This window comes from Muntiacus reevesi, chromosome 8 (genome assembly GCF_963930625.1).
Source record: "Muntiacus reevesi chromosome 8, mMunRee1.1, whole genome shotgun sequence".
NCBI lineage: Eukaryota > Metazoa > Chordata > Mammalia > Artiodactyla > Cervidae > Muntiacus > Muntiacus reevesi.
The window spans coordinates 25,635,797-25,656,922 of record NC_089256.1 but is presented as its reverse complement, the minus strand read 5'-3'; the positions used below and the strand labels follow the sequence as shown (position 1 = coordinate 25,656,922).

Below are 21,126 nucleotides of genomic sequence, written 5' to 3'. Positions count from 1 at the left end.
ACTGCAAGGAGATCAAACCAGCCAGTCCTAAAGGAAATTAGGAAGGACTGATGCTGAAGCTGAAGCTCCAAAACTTTGGCCGCCTGATTCAAAGAGCTGTCTCATTGGAAAAGACTCTGATGCTGGGAAAGATTGAAGGCAGAAGAGGATTACAGAGGATGAGATGGTTGGATGGCATCACTGACTTGATGGGCATGAGTCTGAACAAGCTCCAGGTATTGGTGATGGACAGGGAAGCCTGGAGTGCTGTAGCCCATGGGGTCACAAAGAGTCAGACACGACTGAGCAACTGAACTGAACTGAACTGAACTTGTGGGCCTGAGCCCTTCACTTGTGGGGGGCTGCACTGGCTCCTGGCAGTTAGTGGTAGAAGTGTTGTGAGAAAATTTTAATGGTTGTAACAAGTACCCTGGTGGGGCTGCTGGTGGGCCTCCCCTCACCAAGATGCCCAGGACCATGAAGCAGGAGGCACTGTCTGTGCCCTGTGGACCTGGCATAACTCTAAGGTGCCTTCAGGGCCTGGAGGCTTGGAGGTGAATCTAGAACACACCCAGGACAGTAAAGGGCTGGGAACCCAGGCAACACCTGGAGCAGGGGCTCTGCTCAGGCGACACTGGATTTGCAGGAAGCTCTAGGACCGGGCATGTGTGGATGTGGGAGTTGGACCATAAAGAAGGCTGAGCACTGAAGAATTGATGCTTTTCAACTGTGGTGCTGTAGAAGACTCTTGAGAGTCCCTTGGACAGCAAGGAGATCCAATCAGTTAATCCTGAAGGAAATCAGTCCTGAATGTTCATTGGAAGGACTGATGCTGAAGCTCCAATACTTTGGCCATCTGATGGGAAGAACTGACTCCCTGGAAAAGACCTTGATGCTGGGAAAGATTGAAGGCAGGAGGATAAGGGGATGACAGAGGATAAGATGTTTGGATGGCATCATCAACTGGATGGACATAAGTGTGAGCAAGCTCTGGGAGTTGGTGATGGACAGGGAGGTCTGGCATGCTGCAGTCCATGGGGTCACAAAGAGTCGGACACAACTGAACAACTGAACTGAACTGAACTGGGACCAGGCAGCATGTGTCTGGGTGAGGAGGGTGGAGGGTGGGTGCAACCAGTGGAATGAAACAGAACCAAGACACCTTGTGGCCAGCAGATGGCCTGGCTGCTGATGGACCGTGGTGGCCTTCTCTAAGATTCAGGTCAGGACACTTGCTCATATTCTGTACTAAAATTCAAGGGCTGTTTACAACCACATGTTAAAGCACCTAATTAATAAGAAAAGAGGAAAACCCAGTAGAAAATGGGCAACAAGACATGAGCAGTTGCCCATCTGGTGGAGGGGATGCCAATGGGGAGGGTCGCCAGTGAGAGAAACACAGGATGGCTGTGCTGTATGCGTGGACACTGTCCATGTGGAGGGTCAAGGCACACCCGGGTCCCTCGGAACCTGGCACCAGGTAGCGGGACCCAGAGGCCACTGCTATGGGCTGCCAGGGTGGGCGGGCGGGAGGGACACACCATCCAACCCTGGAAAGCTGCTCACTGCATCACACTTTAAATCCGAACCCTCCTCCAGCCCCAGCAAGTCTGCTCAGACTTGAACACAGGAGGAAGTCACCTGTGTCCAGACACGACCAGAGGTCCTGGCGGGGCTGGCTCTAGTGGCAGGTGAAGAGCCTCCAAACACTTGCCGGCAGGACTGGCAGGTCTCAAGACCCTTCAGTCTCTTCAAAGGGCCCGGAGAGCAGAGAGCTCTGGGGGCTTATCTTTGTTCTTTGCCATGTTAAACTCTAAACTGAGAACAAGCTTAATGATTACAAGCAGGTCACATGCAGCCAGCAGCTCAGGAAAATGACAGACCCGTGTCCCCAGGAGCCAGTGGAAGTCCAGGCTCAGAATGCAAATCCAATGGGAAATGTATTTTCATGTTTCTAAAATCAACATATGGGAGAAACCAAGTTCTTAGAATCATAGTTTTCTAAGTTTTAGAATCTCCAAGAGGCGGTGTGTTGTTGCCCTGACTCGTCTGGAGCTCCAGGCGAGTGGAGAGTCTGTGGCACCCGTGGTGAGTGCTGGGGCCTGAGGTCGAGGCCCTGAGTTGGCTCAGTGCCCGCCCCCACCACATCTGCCCCACTTGTGAGGTCAGAGCTTAGGCACAGCTTTGGAGAAGGCTCTGGGTGACCCCTGGGTTTACTTGACTGTTCAGAAGGCAGCACTGAACAGGACTGACAGAAGGGCGCTGTCCGACAGGAGGATGGGATGTGGCAGTCAGAGCTCTGCCATGTGGGTGTCACGGCAGAGGACTTGGAAATGACCTACAAGCAAATGCTTGAACTGGGAACTGAAGGGCTAGGGCAGGTGATGGCCAAAGAAGAGCTGAGGGTCCCCTGGGGTGGGAGTGGGTCGGCGGGCCTTGCAGCCATCTTGCTCCTGTGGGGGCTGGGTGGGACTGAATCCAGCAGGATTTCAAGGGAGGGCACACCCACCTGGGCTCCTTGATCTGTCCTGAGATGGGAGAGATGCCCCTATGCCAAGGGCAGAGCCCCGGGGAAGGGGCGGTTCCCATGCCCCACCTCTGCATGAACTGAGAGCTGAGAACCATTTTATTTACAACACTGGAAATAGCAGACCAATTGTGTCCTAAACAAAGGAAGGAGTGGAAATTGCCCCACAGGGCAGCAGTGGCCACCGAGACCCTCAGCGTGGGGGCGCCCTGATCTCTGGGGCCACTTTCCAGCCATTCTGTCACCTTCATCAGAAGAGGCCTCTGCTGAGGGGCTGCAGCCTGGTCCCCATGTGCTTGTTCAGCTCCTGAAGAACCTGCTTCTCCTTCTGGTACATCTGAAAGAAAGTGGTGAAAAAAAAAAAAAGAAAGGGGTGGAAACCAGCTCTGGACTGGCCCAGAGGCCTGGCCTCCCCTGGCCCTGGGGGCTCTCTCCCTGAGTCCTGTGGCCTCCCACACAGCCTGAGGCAGGCAGCCTTAGGACAGAGGTGCTCCTGATGGGAGCCTTGGAGCCAGCAGGGGCAGGGGGTGAGGGGCCGGGGCTGAGTTGGTGGTCTTGGGTATGAAGAGGAGGGGAGGGCCTTCCTCGGGGTTCGAAGAAGGGGTCAGACTGGGTGACCTGCCCCAAAGCCTGGGAGCAGGTGTGTGACAGCCCCTCCTGGGGGAAAAGGGTGGGTTGCTGGGAAACCGCCCTGGAGCATCCCTGAGATGCTGTTGGTGTGGAGGGCAGCGGGGCTGAGGAGGGGGATGAGGGGGCTAGAGCAGGGTTGGGGGTGTGGGACAGAGCCAGGGTGTGGCCTGCGTGGACCCAGGAGCCTCGGAAGGCCATGGGGAGGCCAACTGTACCAGGACCATTTTGTTAATTTTCAAAAAATGTTTTTCTATGCAGTTCAGAGAGCCTATTTGATTATGAACATAATTTGGGTTAATAAAATGCAATTATGGTTCTATACCAACACAGACCTTTATAAACTGAGTAAATAACTGGTAGTCTTTGAGGAAACAAACCACCACATAATAGGTCTGGATCAGATACTCGAATGTCCCAAATCCTGTTTCCAACTGACAAATATCATCACAATAACTCTCATAAAGATTTTAAGTCATTTTGGGATTTTATGAAATTCATAGCAGCGTCTCTCCTCGGACCTTTCAGTAGTGAATGAATAATGCAGTTACCAGCATTTAGGGAGTCCAGTATTTAAAACAAACAGTCTCTTTTATAAAGTGGGCACTATTAACTCATTTTGCTGCATTTCTCCATTTGGTTTTCACACTGGACAGCAGGGGGCAGGTCGCACAGCTTGGTTTCTGGGGCCTGGGCTGCAATGCGTGACCGTGTGTGCTGCAGACAGGGCAGGGCTCCTACCTTCTGCCATTCGGCCTCCGTGCTGTGTGTGAAGCCCAGCAGGTGACAGAGCCCGTGGGTGGCAGTCACCTGTCAGAACAATTAAGAAGCTGCCTCAGACGGTGGTCAGGATCAAGCCATGAGCCAGGGTGGTGGTGGCAGTGGCGGAGGAGGAGAAGGAGAAAAAAGTCAGGGAGGGCTGGTGGATGCCCAGTGGGAGGTGAGGAAGCCTCCTCTGGGCCCAGGCAGGGCTGTGGGCAGGTGGTGAGGTCACGGTGAGGGGTCTGGTTAGCAGGAGTAGGTCAGGCCCCTGTGGTGGGGTGTGAAGATCAGGATCGCCTCTGAAGTCGGGGGGTGGGGGGGGCGGGGAGCTGTGGAGACATGGCAGGTGGGTGCCAGCTGGGAGGAGAGTGGCTTGGCCTGGCCCAGTGCCAGGGAACTGAGGGTCCTAAGTGTGCAGGCTGGTCCTCCACTGTGGATAACAGACTTCTCAGAAGGTATTGGGGAGCAGACAGTGTCCACAGGTGACCCAAACCCAGAGCCCCCCCGGGGCACACGATGCTAGTCACGGAGATCCTGGAGTTGAGACTGGTGCTAAGCGGTGCTGTCTATACTGCAGTTCTCATCACTTGCAAGGAGAAAGCACACCCTCGTCTGGTCAGCAACCCTGATGCCTGAGCACAGGGCGTCTCGCTGGGAAGTTCCACTTCAAGTCTCGGAAGTACTAGGATTCCCCAAAGATGATACTTTAGGGTGCGGACAAAGGGAGACACCTCCACTGAATCCATGGAGACAGTGAAACACGACTCAATTGCACACCGCTTTTCAGAACACTCCCACCATCCTGCCATCCTTCATGGCATCAGGGGAGGAGACAGATTTGAAGGTTCTGAAGGCTGGAATCCTGCCCGTTTCTAGCAGTTCAGTAAGAAGCTCCTTCAGCTGCTCTGAGCTGGCTAAAGGCAGCCTGCTCATCTCCAGAGGTAAAGCTAAGAATCAGGCCACTCCTAGGGCTCCCTCCTCCCAGGAGTGTCCCCTCCCCTCACCCAACACTGCCTTGGGGCACAGACCCATTCCCCAGGCTCTCCTCTCTGAGGTGTGGTGAGAGGGCACGGCCCCTGCCTGCGGGTTTCTCCCAGGAACCCTTGTCCTACCCAAGGCTTATGGTGTGGATGTCCATGTCACCTCCACAACCTCTTCTCGTGGCCTGGATGAAGGACATCGGCCTCTGCTTTGCCCATGAGGATTTGTCATTTCCGCATCCCACTTACAGTCAGGATGTCATAGTAATCTTCATCTTCCTTGCACTGCTGGAGGATAAACTCCACGCCCAGGAAAATGTCTCCTAAATTATAGTCATCTGGAAAGTCGGGCTGGGGGATTTCACCTGCTTTCAGATTCTGAAAATGAGGAAATACACATTTGCAGAACATGACCTCAGAACACTAACGGGCCACAGGCCCACAAGTTTCACCCTGAAAGACCCGGTGTTGCTAGTCCCAAGGCAGACAAATCAGGGACGGTGGCAGAGACACTGCACAGGACTGACTTAAGATGTTCCCACACTGTCAAAATAATTATTTCCATTTCTTTCATCCTTCCTAATGCACAGCTACCCAGCTCCAAAACATCTAGGAGCTAAATCACCACATTGATACAGGTTTACATTTCTGTTCCTCCCAGTTTTGATACTGATCACATGTTCCCACATAAAAGACCAGTCCATTCAGCTGAGGGCTGTTCACACTAAGTCAGTCAAATGTTTTTATTTCTTTTTACGGAAAATAAATGGACACTTTAATATATTTTTATATTACATGTTGAACATTTAACTCTCTTTCCTCTTTCAATTTATTTCCTTTCAATTACTTCCTATTTATCACTAGTGTGATCCTAGTGGATTAAACAGCTATCAAAATTTACTTCAGGTAAATTGCCAGACTGCTTTCCAAAAGGGCTGCCCCAATTTATGTGGCCACTAACAATGCAGGAAGTCTCGAATGAGTCATTCACATAACATAGGTAATAACCTGATGCGTGTGCTAGTTGCTCAGTCGTGTCCAACTCTTTTTGACCCTATGGACTGTAGCCTACCAGGCTCCTTGCTCCATGGGATTCTTCAGGCAAGAATACTGGAGGGTTGCCGTGCCCTCCTCCAGGGGATCTTCCCGACCCAGGGATGGAACCCTGGTCTCCTGCATCGCAGGCAGATTCTTTACCGTTTGAGCTACAGGGAAATCCTTATAATCTGATAGACAGCACATATTTGTTTAAAATATTTGCCCAAGTCTGTCCTTTTATTTTTAGAGTTATTTAACATTTTCAACCCGTACATATCCATTACTGAACCACACTTAAAACTGCAGAAGCGCTTTCTCTTTAATTCACTGTTACGAGGAGGGCGGGGATCACCCTCCCTCCTTCAGCGATAGGCTCTGATCTGTAGCGACGGTCACATCTTACTCCCTACTTCCGTGTGTATTTGAAAATTTCGGAGCAACGCTGACAATCCTGTCTGTGGTGTAATTAACGGAATTCACAGCGGAAGGTAGGCCGGATGTGAACCGGTGGGCAGCCTTTACCTCGTGAAAGGGGAAGGAGAGTACGTCGGTCGGGGTGTCTTGCTCTCGGTAGACCCTGTTCATCTGCTGAATCTTCCGGTTGTCGACGCAGACAACGCCCAGGTCGAAGGCCTTCACGCCCAGGGCCCCGCGCACCGCCTGCAGCCTCTGGCGCAGCAGCGCGCGCCGCAGGGGCACTGCCCGCTGCAGGTTGCGGAGCGCTAGGCTCATCGCGACTTCAGGCCGATTAATCGAAAGCCCGCGGAAGTTCTGTAGCAACGCACGCGCACGCACGCTCACGTCACCCCGTTCGGTGGAATTCGTTGAAAACTGTCATGGAACGTGCGCTTTACCGGGAGGAAGACGCAGCACGGGGGGCCTGGGCAGACGGTGGAGTGCGCCGCGCCGGACGGGCGGTGACACACACTAGGGAACGGGCGAGAAGGGAGGGCCCAGCGGTGTAGGGGTGCACGGCGGGCCCAGCGCGCGCCGCCCCACTTTGGGGAAGTGGGCCTCTGCTCACTTACTGAGCAGAAGCGGGCGGACCGGGGTCTGGACGCCGCGCCCCGGAAGCCCCGCCGCCGCCGCCCGGCTGGAGAGCGGAACCCGAGCGCGGCGGGGCCCGGGCGGTGCTGGGTGGTGCGGGACCGACCGGAAGTGGGTCCGCGGTGTTTTCTGTTCGCGGGCCACGGGCAGCACTGGCCTAGGCGGCCCCGGGCCCTGCGTGCGTCTCTAGCCCGAAGGGACGGCGGGCGGCCGTGTCCCTGAGCTAGACGGTGAGCACGGCGCGGGGCACTGGGGGGCGGAGGCCGCCTTCTTCCCCGCCGCCGCGGCCATATCGCTAACCGAGCGGGGCTGGGGGAATACGGTGGGCGCGTGGCCAGGGGCGCGGGGATGGGACATGGCTCGTCCCGGGGCGCAGGGCCAGGGGCGTTGGGGGGCACACGGCGGGCAGGATGGGGGGAGGTGCGCGGCAGGCGCCGAGCCCACCCACGGGCCCGCCTGAGATTTGGGTTGCGGTGCACCCGCGATCTGGGGGGGCTGCCTGTTTTTCATGAACACTGTGTCCTTCGAGCTGGATCCTGGGGATAGTCACCACCGTGTTAAAACGCAAATTATTTGTTTGGATAAAGTATTTGGTGCTCTGGTTACTGGGAGAAAAAATTAGATGGGAGGAAACATTGAAACACTAACGTTTTAACAGTGTTACATTGTAATTCTCTGGCTGTGGAGATTGAAAGACGTCAGAAACTCCTGTCTTGGAAAGTGCAAGTGGCGTATACTTTGTTATTGCTATTTTAGGTTTTCCATAAATTTGCCAATTCAGTAAGATGTTTTGATTTTTTAAGTCTTAAAGGATCATGCTTTGAACCACCATAACAAAGTAATTTATTTGTACCATCTTCTACTCTGCATTCCCCCCCAAAAGGCGGGGAACCACCATTTGGCTCTCAGAAAATAAGAATTAGCTTTGCTTTGCCTGGCATGTGATTAAAAAATTCCTAGCCTTCCAACACAACGTAGTTGTGATTGTCTAAATTTTTGTTTTTCAGCTTATTGTGGCGATGGGGGGAGCTGCCTAGTTGAACAGACCATTTGAGGAAGAGGACTCCTTTTTTACACGTATTATTGCCTTCTAGTAACTTGCAATAACTTGCTCAGAAGATGAATCCAACTAATCCTTTTGGTGGACAGCAGCCTGGTGTTTTTCCAACATCTTCCAGTAGTTCCATAGGAACATTTCAAGCTAAGCCACAATTTCGGTTTGGTCAGCCCTCTCTTTTTGGACAAAGCAATACATTATCTGGTAAAAGCTCAGGATTTTCACAGGTGTCCAGTTTTCCAGCATCTTCTGGACAAAGTCATTCTTCAGTGCAAACGTTAGGATTCTCTCAAACTTCAAATGTTGGACTCTTTTCTGGACTTGAACACAGTTCAGCCTTTGTAGCTGCCTCTGGGCCTTCGAGTTCATGTGTGCCTGGAAACCCTGGATTCAGTTTTAAGTCCCCCAACCTTGGAGCATTCCCAAGTACTTCTACTTTTACCCCAGAAACTGGAGAAAAAGCAAGCCCTGTCTTTGGGAAAACAGAATTTAGCTTTAAACCTCTGGAAAATTCAGTGTTCAGACCAATATTGGGTGCTGAATCTGAGCCAGAGAAAACTCAGAGCCAAGTTACTTCTGGATTTTTTACATTTTCCCACCCAATCAGTAGTGGACCTGGGGGACTGGCCCCATTTTCTTTTTCTCAGTTGACAAGTAGTTCAGCCACCAATTCAAATTTTACCTTTTCAAAACCAGGTAATAATAATTCATCATCTGCCTTTACCCCTGCTTTGCCAAATCAGAATGTGGAGGAAGAGAAGAGAGGCCCAAAATCACTGTTTGGAAGTTCTAGTAGTACCTTCACTGCCTTTCCCATGTCTTCTTCAGGATCCTTGGGTGAACCCTTCCCAGTTAGCAAAACAGGTGTCAGACAAGGATGCGAAGAAGCTGTTTCACAAATGGAGCCACTTCCCAGCCTCATGAAAGGACTGAAAAGAAAGGAGGACCAGGATCGGTCCCCAAGGAGGCACGGTCATGACGCGACTGAAGACTTGGACCCTCTGTCAAGGGGCGATCATCCTCCAGATAAACGACCTGTTCGCTTGAATCGACCCCGAGGAGGCACTTTGTTTGGTCGGACAATACAGGATGTCTTCAAAAGCAATAAAGAAGTAGGTCGTCTGGGCAACAAGGAATCTAAAAAGGAAATTGGCTGTGTCGAGTCTGGGGAGAATGACCACTTGGTCATTCCAGGAGGCAGTCAATCTGTCCCAGCAGCTTCCCGGCTTCCAGGTGTGAATAAAGAGGAAGAGACTGAAAGCAGAGATAAAAAAGAAGGTGCGTTCTAGAAAGTACAAAATACAGTATATCCTGCTGGCAGGTTCTTGGTAAATTTCCCTGAGTGTTAGCTTGAATCTCCAAGTTAACCCCCTGCAAACATTAGGGATCCTAACATGTAGGATCTTGGAGCAGGTCTTAACATCCATAAAAGTTTTCTTTGCTTCTTCCTAGTTGATGCCCCCAGTAATTGGAAAATGTTGCATCCGATACATTTTTGTGACTGTTCACTGATCCCCTAGATTCTCTAAGAGGAACTCCTTGCCGTCAGAGCAAGAGGAGCGAGAGCACAGACAGTCTCGGGGGCTTGTCTCCTGCTGAAGTCACGGCGATCCAGTGCAAGAACATCCCTGACTATCTCAACAACAGAACCACTCTGGAGAACCACTTTGGCAAAATTGCTAAAGTGCAGCGCATATATACCAGGCGCAGCAAAAAGCTTGCAGTGGTGTATTTTTTTGATCATGTGAGTACTCCAACAAAGTTCATGTGCGTTGAGAAAAAAAATAGGCTTTAAAGTGGCAAAGGTAGAGAGAGCTTTGTGACTTTAAAACTTATTTTTAAAAATCTATCAGTTACTTGTTAGAATTTAGAAAAGTACTCTAATGTCTTAATTTGGAGAAACTGGAATAGCACTATTTTTTTTCATAAGTTAGATTTATTTGTGAAAAACTTGCGGTTCCAACTAAACGCAGTGTTCTAGAAATTTTAGGTGAGTGATTCCCATGGAGTCAGATTTCTCTGAAGCACATGGGAATGTCTTGTAACCACATAGCATTTTTTCAAAGTTGAGTTTTCTTGTTTTGTTTTTGACTTTATTTTATTTGCTGATATCATAAACATTCAGAACAATACAGGAAAGATAAAATCTTGTAATCCCATCTTCCAGAGAGAAGTGCTGTTAATTGTTCCTATGCCTTGACTTTAATATGTGTATATACACATGCATGTATAACGTATTGGTTGTAGGGTATATGCTTACATGAGCTGCTCACATTATGTAGCTTTATATCTTTTATTATTTTTTTCTGAATATTCTTGTGGGGAAAATTATATTCTATAGGTATTTAGAAAGCATGTTTTCATTCTTTTTTAAATGATGGAAGTTACCTGTCAACATAGAGGAAAAATCCAGAAAGTCCTTTGGCAAGGGACACAAAATCACCCATAGTTCTATCCTCTAAGATACCACCTATGAATATTTTGGATAACGTCTTTGTAAATATATAGTCACATTGTTTTTACACAAATAAGTTTGCACTACATATCCTGTTTGGTAACCTCTTACTTGGTCTTTTTTAGTAGCTTTTGAAACCAATGAACAGTCCAGATTAGAAGGAGGTCGTTAAGAACTACATGACATTCTATCCTATTTACCTAGTTGGCCAGCTTTCTGCTTGTGGGCATTTCTGTGCATTTATTTTTGATTGTAGCCTTTGTTTAGGTTCCTGAGAGTACAAGTTCTGTGCCCACATATGCACAGTTTTAGGGCTTTTGCTGTTTATTCTTCTCTACTGATTTTTTTCAATTCAGTAGCATTAGTTACATACACAAATGTTGTACAACCATCACATTATCTAGTTCCAAACTTTATAATCCTCCCAAACAGAAGCTCTGTAACCACTAAGCAATAACTCCCCATTCTTTCCTTCCTCCAGCCCCTGGTGACTTCACATCTACTTTCTAGCTCTATGAATTCATCTGTTCTAGATATTTCATAAAAGTGGAATCATATAATATTTATTCTCTTGTGTCTGGCTCATTTCAGTTAGCATAATGTCTTCAGGGTTCATTCATGTGGTTGTATTTCTTTCCTTTATTCCGGGTATGGTTGTCCCACACTTCGTTTATCTGTCCACCTGTCCACGGACCTTTTGGGTCCTGTGAATAATGCTGCCGTGAAGACAGTGCAGGTCTCTTTTCAGGACCCTGCTTTTACTCCTGTTGGGTGTATACGTGGGAGTGGAATTGCCAGGTCATACAGCAGCCTTCTTTTTTTTAAGTTTATTTTCGGCTGTTGCAATGTCCTTTTTCTTCTAGCTGAACCTTAAAAAATATTTATATAGAAAGTATATAAATTATCATTGTAAGCAGTTCATTGATCTATGGAAATTTGAGGTCCACTCATCACCCCTTTCTCTCCTATTAGAGCCAGCACAGTTATCTAGTGTGGTGTATGTTTTCCTAGACATTTTCATAGGAAATGTCTAGGTATATTTATAGGTATATTTATATTTATAGGTATATTATAGGTAAATTTCATAGGTATATTTATAGGTATGCTAACATACAGTTGGTTTTGTGTATGTATGTTTTATGATAAATTGTACCCCATGTGTGTCATTCTACAGGTTTCCTTTGTGTTTAAGTGTTACTTGGCCATCTTTCCCTTGTTCTTCAGAAAATCATATGGTGAGAATTATCTCATCAAATGCCAATAGGGCCAAGTTTATGGATTCTAACACAGTAGGGTCATTAATTTCGATAAGGAGAAGTGCAGATACATGCTGTAAGACAGGTGAGGGAGATGAGGACCGTGGCTGCCATGACTGGAGGCAGGCGATGTGGTCAGAACACATAGCTGTAGAGGTGTAGCTCTGTTGAACAGAATTCCACTAATGCATGTGAAAGCGAGATCTCGTTTCCTTGGTCTCCTGATGCTGTCGTCCTTTGTGTTGTGGACTGCTTTCCAGGCATCTGCAGCCCTGGCCAGGAAGAAAGGGAAAGATTTACATAAAGATATGACCATCTTCTGGCACAAGAAAAAAATAAGTGAGTTTTCAGTTGTTCTTTACACAGTCTCTCCTGCTTTGTGCAAGGCCTTTGAGTGCTGAGTGTGAGCCTGATCCCCAGTGTGGGGTGAAGTGGGGGTGGAGGTGTCTCATTTCCTTGGGCTCCTTTCTAACAACATCCTGCCACAATTATACTATAACTTTCCCAAGAAGCCCCATGTCAAGTGACTTGTGGTGTCATTAACTCTGTCCTGACTTTTGCATCCTCAGGTCCCAACAAGAAACCCTTCTCCCTCAAGGAGAAGCAGCCAGGCGATGGGGAAGCTGGCCAGGGCGCCGAGGACACACCCTTTCAGCACTCCCCACTCGGCAAGCCTGGGGTGAGGACTACGACTGGCGGCCTCCTGAGCAAAAGGTGTGGCTGGCCCTTCCAAATGCCATTGTTCTAACAGGGCAAGTGGGTTCTTTGACTTCTCCTGTCACTGACCTCGAGGGACTTCATAGCCGTCATGACATAGCATGGAAGGGAAGCGGGTGATTGCTGACACCTGGATAGGAGCTGAGGGATGGGGAGAGGACCTGGTGGGGGACGGTGGAGGCTGCCCTGGGCCCCTCATCTCCCTCAGCCCTGCAGCCCACGCAGTTGCTGTCATGCAGTCTGTGTGATGTATATGTGCAGACAATCGCTTTTCTCCTTAAATGTGTAATTGGCCGCCATATTCCTGATCGTCACGTGTAGCCGTGGCTGTAACCACACAGCCCCGTGCCCAGTCCCCGGCCAGGTCCAGCACACCGTGTGCACTTCAGCGACCTCCCTGTCTGTGTCTGTGTGGAACCTCCGGTCCCCGAGGCGCCTCCCTCCTTCCCCTTGGCTTGTGCTCTGAGACTCCTGTGTGACCCCCACCTTCCTTTTCACAGCAGGCCAGCTTCTGTGTAATCCTGCTTCCCGTATTTTGGTCAGTGGATAGTTTTCCACACATTTTGCAGTTAATAGTTCCGTTGCTGATTTGCTTTCATTTTTTCCTTTCTTTACATCCTCTTTGACATTCAAATTCACAGAATGTTGAAAACCAGCTAGAAAATGAGGAAGCTCACAGAATGCCCTGTTCTTTTCAGTACATCCTTCTACTGAAGGGAAGCTGTGTTTGAAAACATGTAGGCATGATATTTCCTCATGATGTTGAAATGTTTTTACTTCACTCTTAGTTTCATGTCTTTAAGATAGAAATCTACAGGTAATTCATTTCAGGGCTGCCCTGATAGCTCAGTCGGAAAAGAATCCACCTGCAATGCAGGAGACCCTGGTTTGATTCCTGATCGGGAAGATCTGCTGGAGAAGGGATAGGCTACCCACTGCAATATTCTTGGGCTTCCCTTGTGGCTCAGCTGGTAAAGAATCCGCGTGTGATGAGGAAGACCTGGGTTCGATCCCTGGGTTGGGAAGGTGCCCTGGAGAAGGGAAAGTCTACCCACTCCAGTATTCTGGCTGGAGAATTCCATGGATTGTATCGCGGTTTAAAGAGGAGGACCTGTGAGTGATGTGAGCCTTCATGCTCATCACTGGTGGTGTTATGGCCGCCTCCCCTCTGTGCTGGCTGTTGTCCAACTTTAGAGGAGCTGGGTGTCTAGGACGATAACAGAAGTGTTTGGATGTGGAAAAGATCCAGACACCTGATGGATATACAGCTCTTAGCATGTTGCCATCCTTCTAGCTCTCCTGTGAAGAAGCCGAGTCTCCTGAAGGGCCATCAGTTTGAGGAAGACCCTTTTGATGAGAGCTCCGAGGGCTCTGAAGGTCTCGGGCCGTGTGTATCATCTCTCAGTCCCCTGATAGGTACCGTGGCTGAGACGTCTGAGGAGAAGTACCGCCTGCTTGACCAGAGGGACAGGGTCATGCGGCAAGGTAAGGGACTGGTCTCGGTAGAGGTGGTCTTCTCGGGAGCTGTGAGGGAAGGGGTGACCCTGGCCTGGGGGCTCCACTGCTGTTGGGTCTTGGGGCCTGTGATATGACCTGTGATCCCTGTTGCTTTCTGGTCTACTGAGGCTGAGTGTAGATATGGAATCAGTGCAGGTGTGTTTGTAATGTAATGTTATATTTGGAAGAAAGCCAACACCATTGATACATGCTGGATTAAATAATTTAAAGGGCAGTTTTTTAGCCATTGAGAAAGCACACATTAAAGATCAGAATTTTCCATTTTAACAGAAATCACCACAAATAAAACTACAAAAGATGTCAATCCAGGGGAAGACTCTGTAAATCATGACAGACAAAGGGCTGATTCCCAGGTACAGAAAGTCCTGTAGAGTCAATAAGAAAAGACCAAATCCAGGAGAAAAATGAGTAGGGTCTGAGAGGTTTGCAAAAGGAAGTGTCAAGAGTTGACACTTGGAAATTCCCTGGTGGTCCAGTGATTAGATTTCAGCTTTGGCTTTGGATTATATCCCTGGTCAAGGAACTAAGATCCTTCAAGCTGTGCAGCATGGCCAAAAAGAAAAAAAAAAGAGTTACCTCTTAAACATGTGGATGGAAAGTGGAAAGATACAGCTGCTCTCTGCCCATCACATGGCAGCGAGAGATGGAGAGGTCTCATACCGCCCCATCCCTGGGCAGGCTGCTTGGAGGAGCGAGTCGGTAGTGTCTCCAGCCTCAGGGGAACAGTGCTTTTGACCCAGCATTCCACACCCAGGAGTGTGACCTACAAAATGCCCCATGCGTGTGTGATATGTTTATAAGGCTGTTTGTGATGACAAAGATTGGAAAGTGACTGTCCACACAGTGGGATTCTAAACAGCCTTAAAGAAGACTAGGGTTTCTTGATGGGAAAATGATGAGTATTTATTGTGAAGTGGAAGAAGCAAGGTGTGGGAAGTGTACAGAAGGGGGAGTGTGTGTGTCCATATACATGTGAGAGTACTTGGCCTGTGTGTGTAAAGTCGTGGAGGTGAGGAAGGATCACTCACATAGCTGGTCAGGACAGCAAGGAGTAGGGTCATGGGGTTCCATCTGGGATGTTGTACCTTTGGAATGTTAAACCATGTGAATGTATTTAAAACCTATTCAAAAACCAGATATCCTGTTAACACTAAAAGATATGTACAGTGACCAAAAATAAAACAGCACCTGTGCTCTTTTTTGCAGAGTCTTTTTCAGAATTAAATTTTACCTGTAGGATTTTGTAGAAGCTGTACAGGAATAATGACATGTTTTGCTTAACACAGTAATAAAAGTTGCTACCATAGGTTATGTCATTGACATGATTTTTGTATTCCTAAAAGATTCATTAATAGATATTGGAATTTTTAAAAATAAAATAAGATGTGAATGTTTTGAATTATGAGGTTGTTGCATTTCATTTCATTTAATAAAAACTTTGGTAACTATGTAGTTCTGTGGGTAATAGTAGTTTATTCAGGTCAGGATCCAGCTAACTTCCATTATGTGGTTCCTGTTAAAAACAGTGAAATACTGAGAGTTCGGGAATACTGGCATATTTTGAATATTTTCTTTTAACAGATTGATCCTTTGAACAAAATATTGCAGCATGATTGTTTATCATTAGGGTCATTATAGGAGCCATAAAGACCCATGTGTGCCCTGAAGGTCTGTGCCTGTTGGAGGCCCACCCGGAGAGAGAAGCCCTGGAGGGTCCTCATGCGTCTTGGTGGCTTGTCACCTGGTGTGATAGGCAGTGCTTTCCTTTCTCTGAGGCCCAGTAGTGTTTTTTAGATTTCTTTGCCTTTGTAAAAGAAAGGAAAAGAATTTTTGTTTTTATTTCTCCCTTTATCATTGTGAAAATGCACTTCTCTGGCTTCCTAGTAACTGTGTGGTACATTTTTACTTTTTACCTAATTCTGTTTAGCTCGGGTGAAAAGGACCGACCTGGACAAAGCAAGAACTTTTGTTGGGACGTGCCTGGATATGTGTCCTGAGAAGGAACGGTACATGCGAGAGACCCGGAGCCAGCTGAGTGTGTTTGAAGTGGTCCCAGGCACTGACCAGGTAGAGCCTCGCATTCCTGTGGGCTTGCTCTCCAGGCTGCTGTCCATGTTTAATCATTGGGGTGGAGTGGGGTGTGCTGGGGAGGGAAGGCTGGTTTTGCGATTTCTACACGTATTTGATTTGGGGGTTGCTTTGCTAGAATGTGGTGGGGATATGCTATTAATAATCATATTTATTCCATTATTTGTATCATGAGGTATGTATGAAGCAGTCTTAGGTAAGGTGACTGGACCACATGGTTCCTTAAGTTCTGGAAGTACATACAAATCTGTGTTTCAGAAATTTAAAAAAATTTCCATTTCTTTTTGCTTTTCACAGTATTATTCCTTTTTTATGTTTGTGTTTTGTGTGTTTGAGGTTATGCTCTAGGTATTTTGTATGAATCTTTTTCACTTAAAATTCTGTCATGAGTATTTTCTTTTGTATGGTAAACTCTCTATAAGCATTTAAAACTTTACATATAGGCACACTACTTGATTATGTAACTCTTTCAGAACTCCCCCTTTTGCAATCATCAGGCTGTTTCTGATTTTCCATTGTTACTAACTGTTGGGCATGCTGTGTGTAATGGTTCTAAGGTATTCAGCTTCCTTCCTTCTGATAGATTCCAGGAATGAAGGGCTGTACCAGATGTGTGACTTTTCTTAAGGTTCCTGGACATGAGTAGCTACATGTTCCAAGTTGTTTCCCCAGAAATCTGCACCATCTTAGATTCATTTTCTCTCTGTTAATTTTCCTTCGGGTTTCTCCTCCTTTCCTGGCTGGGGGTTTTACGGCTGCCTTCACCTGTCTGAGGGTCCTCAGCAAGGTATCAATTGTCAAGGCAGAGGCCCAGGGCTCCTGCCCTTGGAAATGGTGATACCAGCTTGCAGGGTGCCCAGGGCGGGGACTTGTGGCTTTTCTGCTTCCACCATCAGCCACATGTCTCCAGCCTCTTCTTGCAGCTCTGGCCTCTGGAGGGCCTTCCCCGGACCCTGGTGCTGCCTCTCCTGTCTCCTCACTGCCAGCTCCATTTCTGGTCTGTATAGACAATCTGGTATATGAGCATAGCTGAGACCTTTTAAAATCTTTATCAAGTCCTTCACCTGTTACACCCCAGCAGGTGTGTCTTCACTTAAATTCCTCTGCATTTTGATATGGTGACCTGTTCACTCCTGATCATGTTTGCCAAAAGCAGGTTTCTTTATTTTGCCTTTTAATGTTAATTGTTACCTTCAAATAGAAATTTTGTGTTCTAAAATTGTATTCTGTAGTATTGACCTTACTTGTGTATGTGTGTGTGTTTGTGTGTGTGTGTGTGTGGGGGGGGGGGGTCTTCCCCACTTTCGGGTACAGCAGCTGGGAGGCTGGCCTGGCACCTGCCACCCAGCTGCTCGTCCCTACTCCCCACCCTCAGGTGGACCACGCGGCCGCTGTGAAGGAGTACAGCCGCTCCTCAGCTGACCAGGAGGAGCCCCTGCCCCATGAGCTGCGTCCCTCGGCGGTGCTCAGTAGGACCATGGACTACCTGGTGACCCAGATCATGGACCAGACGGAGGGCAGCCTGCGGGACTGGTACGACTTCCTGTGGAACCGCACGCGGGGCATACGGAAGGTATCAGCCACTTCCGATGAGGAAGCTAGAAAAACTAGAAAGCACACGTGAAGTCTAGAGTGAAAATGAGAGTTCTTATCATTTTACTCAGTTACATTTCATCTGTTCCTTAAAATCTTTATAAAGTCCTGTTAAAATGTGCTTCATGCTTGTTTTAAATTGAAGTCTGAGAAATTCAGGTAATCATGGTTTTTCTAATAGTTGATTCTTACGTTTGGAGATGTGTGGAGACCTGTGTGTATGTGAGAAGTGTGTACATAAGATGTGTGCTGGCATGTGTGTGTGACGCGTGTGTAATTATTCCACCTCACTTCTGTCCAGGACATCACGCAGCAGCACTTGTGTGACCCAGTGACGGTGTCTCTGATTGAGAAGTGCACCCGGTTTCACATCCACTGTGCTCACTTCATGTGTGAAGAGCCCATGTCCTCATTCGACGCCAAGATCAACAACGAAAACATGACCAAGTGTCTCCAGAGTCTGAAAGAGATGTACCAGGACCTGAGAAACAAGGGCGTGTTCTGTGCTAGTGAGGCGGAGTTCCAAGGCTACAACGTCCTGCTCAATCTCAACAAGGGGGACATCCTCAGGTGAGCTTTCCAACTCGGAAGTCAGCCTCAGCTATAGGGAAAGGCAGGCTGTAACCAGAAGAGAGTGTTTGGGATGAGTGGTGGTGGCGGCAGTGAGGATGCACTGGTGTCAGTGTTAGTGAGAAGGCTGGGCTCAGCGTGCAGCCCCTGGGGCTAAGCTACTGAGGGGGAGGCTGGGGCTGCCCACTAGTACCTGAGCACCCTGAGTGGGCCCCAGACGCTTCCTGAGGACCAGGTCTCCTTGTCAGCTGGAGAGACTGCGCTCAGTGAGTGGGTCCCCTATCAGAGTAGTATACACGTGCACTCAGACCTTTTCAAAGATCTTAGCCACAGGAGAGGGAAAAATGGTGTGAAACAGAAGTACTAAGGGCAGGATATCACGAATGAATTTTAAGCCTTGCTGTGATATACCTGTAGACATTTCTGTGAGGAATACCAGAGTCCCCAGGCCCTCCATACCTGTTGTTGGTAAACTGGATTTTCTTAAGTTGAAACTTGTTTTCAACTTAGTGTTTTCCCTGAGAACCTGGTTACAGAATATCTTAAGTGTGTGATTGATTTTAAGTTTTAAAATTAAGCCTTAGGGATAAACTAGTCAGGGAAAATGGCTGTGTAGTCTTTTCATATATGATAAGCATTTGTTTCCTATCTTGAATAATTCAGTCTGAAGAATCCCAGGGACGGGGGAGCCTGGTGGGCTGCCGTCTATGGGGTCGCACAGAGTCGGGCACGACTGAAGCGACTTAGCAGCAGTAGCAGCAGCAGCAGTCAAATCAGTAATTTTTTCCCCCTGGCCTTGCTGCACAGCTTGTAGAATCTTAGTTCCTTGACCAGAGATTGAATCCAGGCCCTTGACAGTGAAATCGTAGAGTCCTGACCATTGGACTACCAGGGAATTCCCCAAATCAGTTTATTTCTAAACAAAATAAAGTTAAACTTTGTTTCTTAAGCGTCATCATCAAACACTGGCAGCTGGTAGTCAGTTGGCATTAAAATAACTCTTTGATTTGATAATCAGTTCTTAAATTATTGCTCGAGTCTGTTTATTCAGCATCTTTTTAAAGAATGCCTTTGTTGCCAATCCAGCCCGAGTCGGGGTGGCCTTGACGCAGGTGAGCCATGAACATGCTGGCACTGTGACCACCAAGACCTTCTACTTCAGTGTAGCTGAGATCTTATGTTACTGTCAGCTCTGTTTTTGTGGAAATCTTGTCTCATGAAAGATCACGTTCTAACCACTTCTATTTCCTTTGGTTAACAGAGAGGTGCAGCAGTTCCACTCTGCCGTTAGAAACTCCCCTGAGGTGAAATTTGCCGTTCAGGCCTTTGCTGCATTGAACAGTAATAACTTTGTGCGATTTTTTAAACTGGTCCAGTCGGCTTCTTATCTGAACGCTTGTCTTCTGCACTGTTACTTTAATCAGGTGAGTATTGTCACTGTCCTGGAAGGAAAAGGCCATGCACTGGGAAACATTCTTCTTCTGGTTCAGATGAGAGAGGTCTCTTCAGAACACTCTCACTTGAGTTCAGCACTATCATTTTCCATGGGAACAAAGAAGCCAGAAAGCAAACCATATGCACAGACCTCTAAGCTAGAACTTAACAAGGGTAGTCTGTCTTCAGTTTTGGAGTGAGCCTGATGATGCTAAATTCATTTCGGTAATTATCTGAAGTGCCTGCTCTTTGTTGCTACTGGGGTTACAAAGACTGGGCAAGACCAATCTCTTACCTGGGGCTTTGCATAGAGTGTCATCCTGGTCTCAGACTCCAGTTAGGTCTAACGCCCCTGAAGCAGCTGGGGAGGATAAGAAAGCAGTGGCCCTGCCACCTCACAGCAGCCCCTGCACCCCCGGGGTCCTTGCCAGGAGCCCCTGGGCTGGTGGGGTAGGGAGGAGGCTGCATCAGGCTTCTTGGGAACCTGCCTGGCTGGTTTTGTGACTCCGGCTCATTTTTCTTCTTGGGTCACAAGTCCTCCTGTAAACAGTGACTAAACCCACTATCACATCCCAGGCAAAGAATCTACAAATTTGCTCATTGTCAGATCTGATAGTTTCCAAGAGAACAGAAATTCTGGAACAAACGAAAGGATTTCTAACAAAGTGCACTTGGGGAACTCCGTGCAGTTGATAAATACAACTGATAGTATTTTTACAATGAGTATTTAATGTTACTAGAATGTTGACCATTTGTACCCATTTTAATAATTTTAAACTAAGAAGAAATCTAAGCATTTTTTTTAGAAAAACAGTGTTTCACCAGCTTTAGCCACAGGGTCCTGTTTTCCCCACCTACAGCGGTGCCTTCCTACCTTCCAGCCCCAGCACGCTCCTGGCTCAGGGCTTTTGCAGTTGCTGTCTTCACTGCCCGTCTTTCTCCTCGCAGAACCACACAGAGCTCCCCTCCTCCAGATCCTTCTCGGCAGGGCCCACCCTCGCCACCCCACCCGTCAGCACTCCCGTTCCTCCTCCTTGGCTGTGCTTCCTGTCACACTATCACTGCTGAATGCACTCTGCATTTTGTACACACATATTGTTCAGAGTTGGTCTGTCCTGCCATGTCAGCTCTGTGCGGACAGGGGTCTTGTCTGTTCATTGCTGGACACTGGCATGGAGAATGCCAGCCTTGAAATAACGCTGTCAAGCAGAGTTGGATTGGTTAAAGGACACTGAAGAGGAGGGGGCGGGTCACTGGAGCCCTGGGCCCAAGCTGACTTAGCACCTTCGTGTTTCCCTCTGCGTTTGTGGAGCGCTCAGCGTGACGCGGTGAAACAGCTTTTACTCCGTTTCACGTCACACACTTTCCATGGCATCCCATCGTCTCTGTGGTGAGTGTTAGCACCTACACAGCTTTGTGTTGAGTGGAGGACGCACCTGCTGGTGGGTGGTTTGTTTTTTAGTTTTTCTTATAAATAA

At 48.1% G+C, this 21,126-nt stretch overlaps 2 protein-coding genes across 7 annotated transcripts in view; one reads left to right on the top strand and one right to left on the bottom strand.

The window, feature by feature from the left end:
- Nucleotides 1-2,587: 2,587 nt before the first annotated feature.
- On the bottom strand, nt 2,588-6,652 carry YBEY (ybeY metalloendoribonuclease). Of its 2 annotated transcripts, none has more exons than XM_065943687.1 (4): nt 6,436-6,652; nt 5,125-5,253; nt 3,875-3,943; nt 2,588-2,843 (listed from the first exon to the last, which is right to left on the bottom strand). In XM_065943687.1, exons 1-4 carry the CDS (start codon nt 6,643-6,645, stop codon nt 2,757-2,759), a joined length of 495 nt encoding a protein of 164 aa, XP_065799759.1. In that variant the 5' UTR covers nt 6,646-6,652; the 3' UTR covers nt 2,588-2,756. The 2 variants fall into 2 exon arrangements, 1 of the variants encoding a protein (XP_065799759.1); XR_010664283.1 differs by having other exon boundaries at nt 2,794-2,843; nt 3,875-3,963.
- Nucleotides 5,689-21,126, top strand: part of MCM3AP (minichromosome maintenance complex component 3 associated protein) — a 43,066-nt gene continuing 27,628 nt past the window's right edge. Inside the window, exons 1-10 of one of the 5 annotated variants that reach the window (XM_065943684.1) lie at nt 5,689-6,401; nt 7,968-9,295; nt 9,538-9,761; nt 11,989-12,067; nt 12,298-12,442; nt 13,740-13,930; nt 15,891-16,030; nt 17,427-17,624; nt 17,946-18,214; nt 19,476-19,638. In XM_065943684.1, coding sequence (XP_065799756.1) covers nt 8,080-9,295; nt 9,538-9,761; nt 11,989-12,067; nt 12,298-12,442; nt 13,740-13,930; nt 15,891-16,030; nt 17,427-17,624; nt 17,946-18,214; nt 19,476-19,638 — 2,625 coding nt within the window. In that variant the 5' untranslated portion in view covers nt 5,689-6,401; nt 7,968-8,079. Of the gene's footprint in view, nt 6,402-6,703; nt 6,831-7,004; nt 7,191-7,967; nt 9,296-9,537; nt 9,762-11,988; nt 12,068-12,297; nt 12,443-13,739; nt 13,931-15,890; nt 16,031-17,426; nt 17,625-17,945; nt 18,215-19,475; nt 19,639-21,126 lie in introns of those variants that run through there. The other 4 variants (XM_065943685.1, XM_065943686.1, XM_065943683.1 and 1 more) reach the window with 4 other exon arrangements.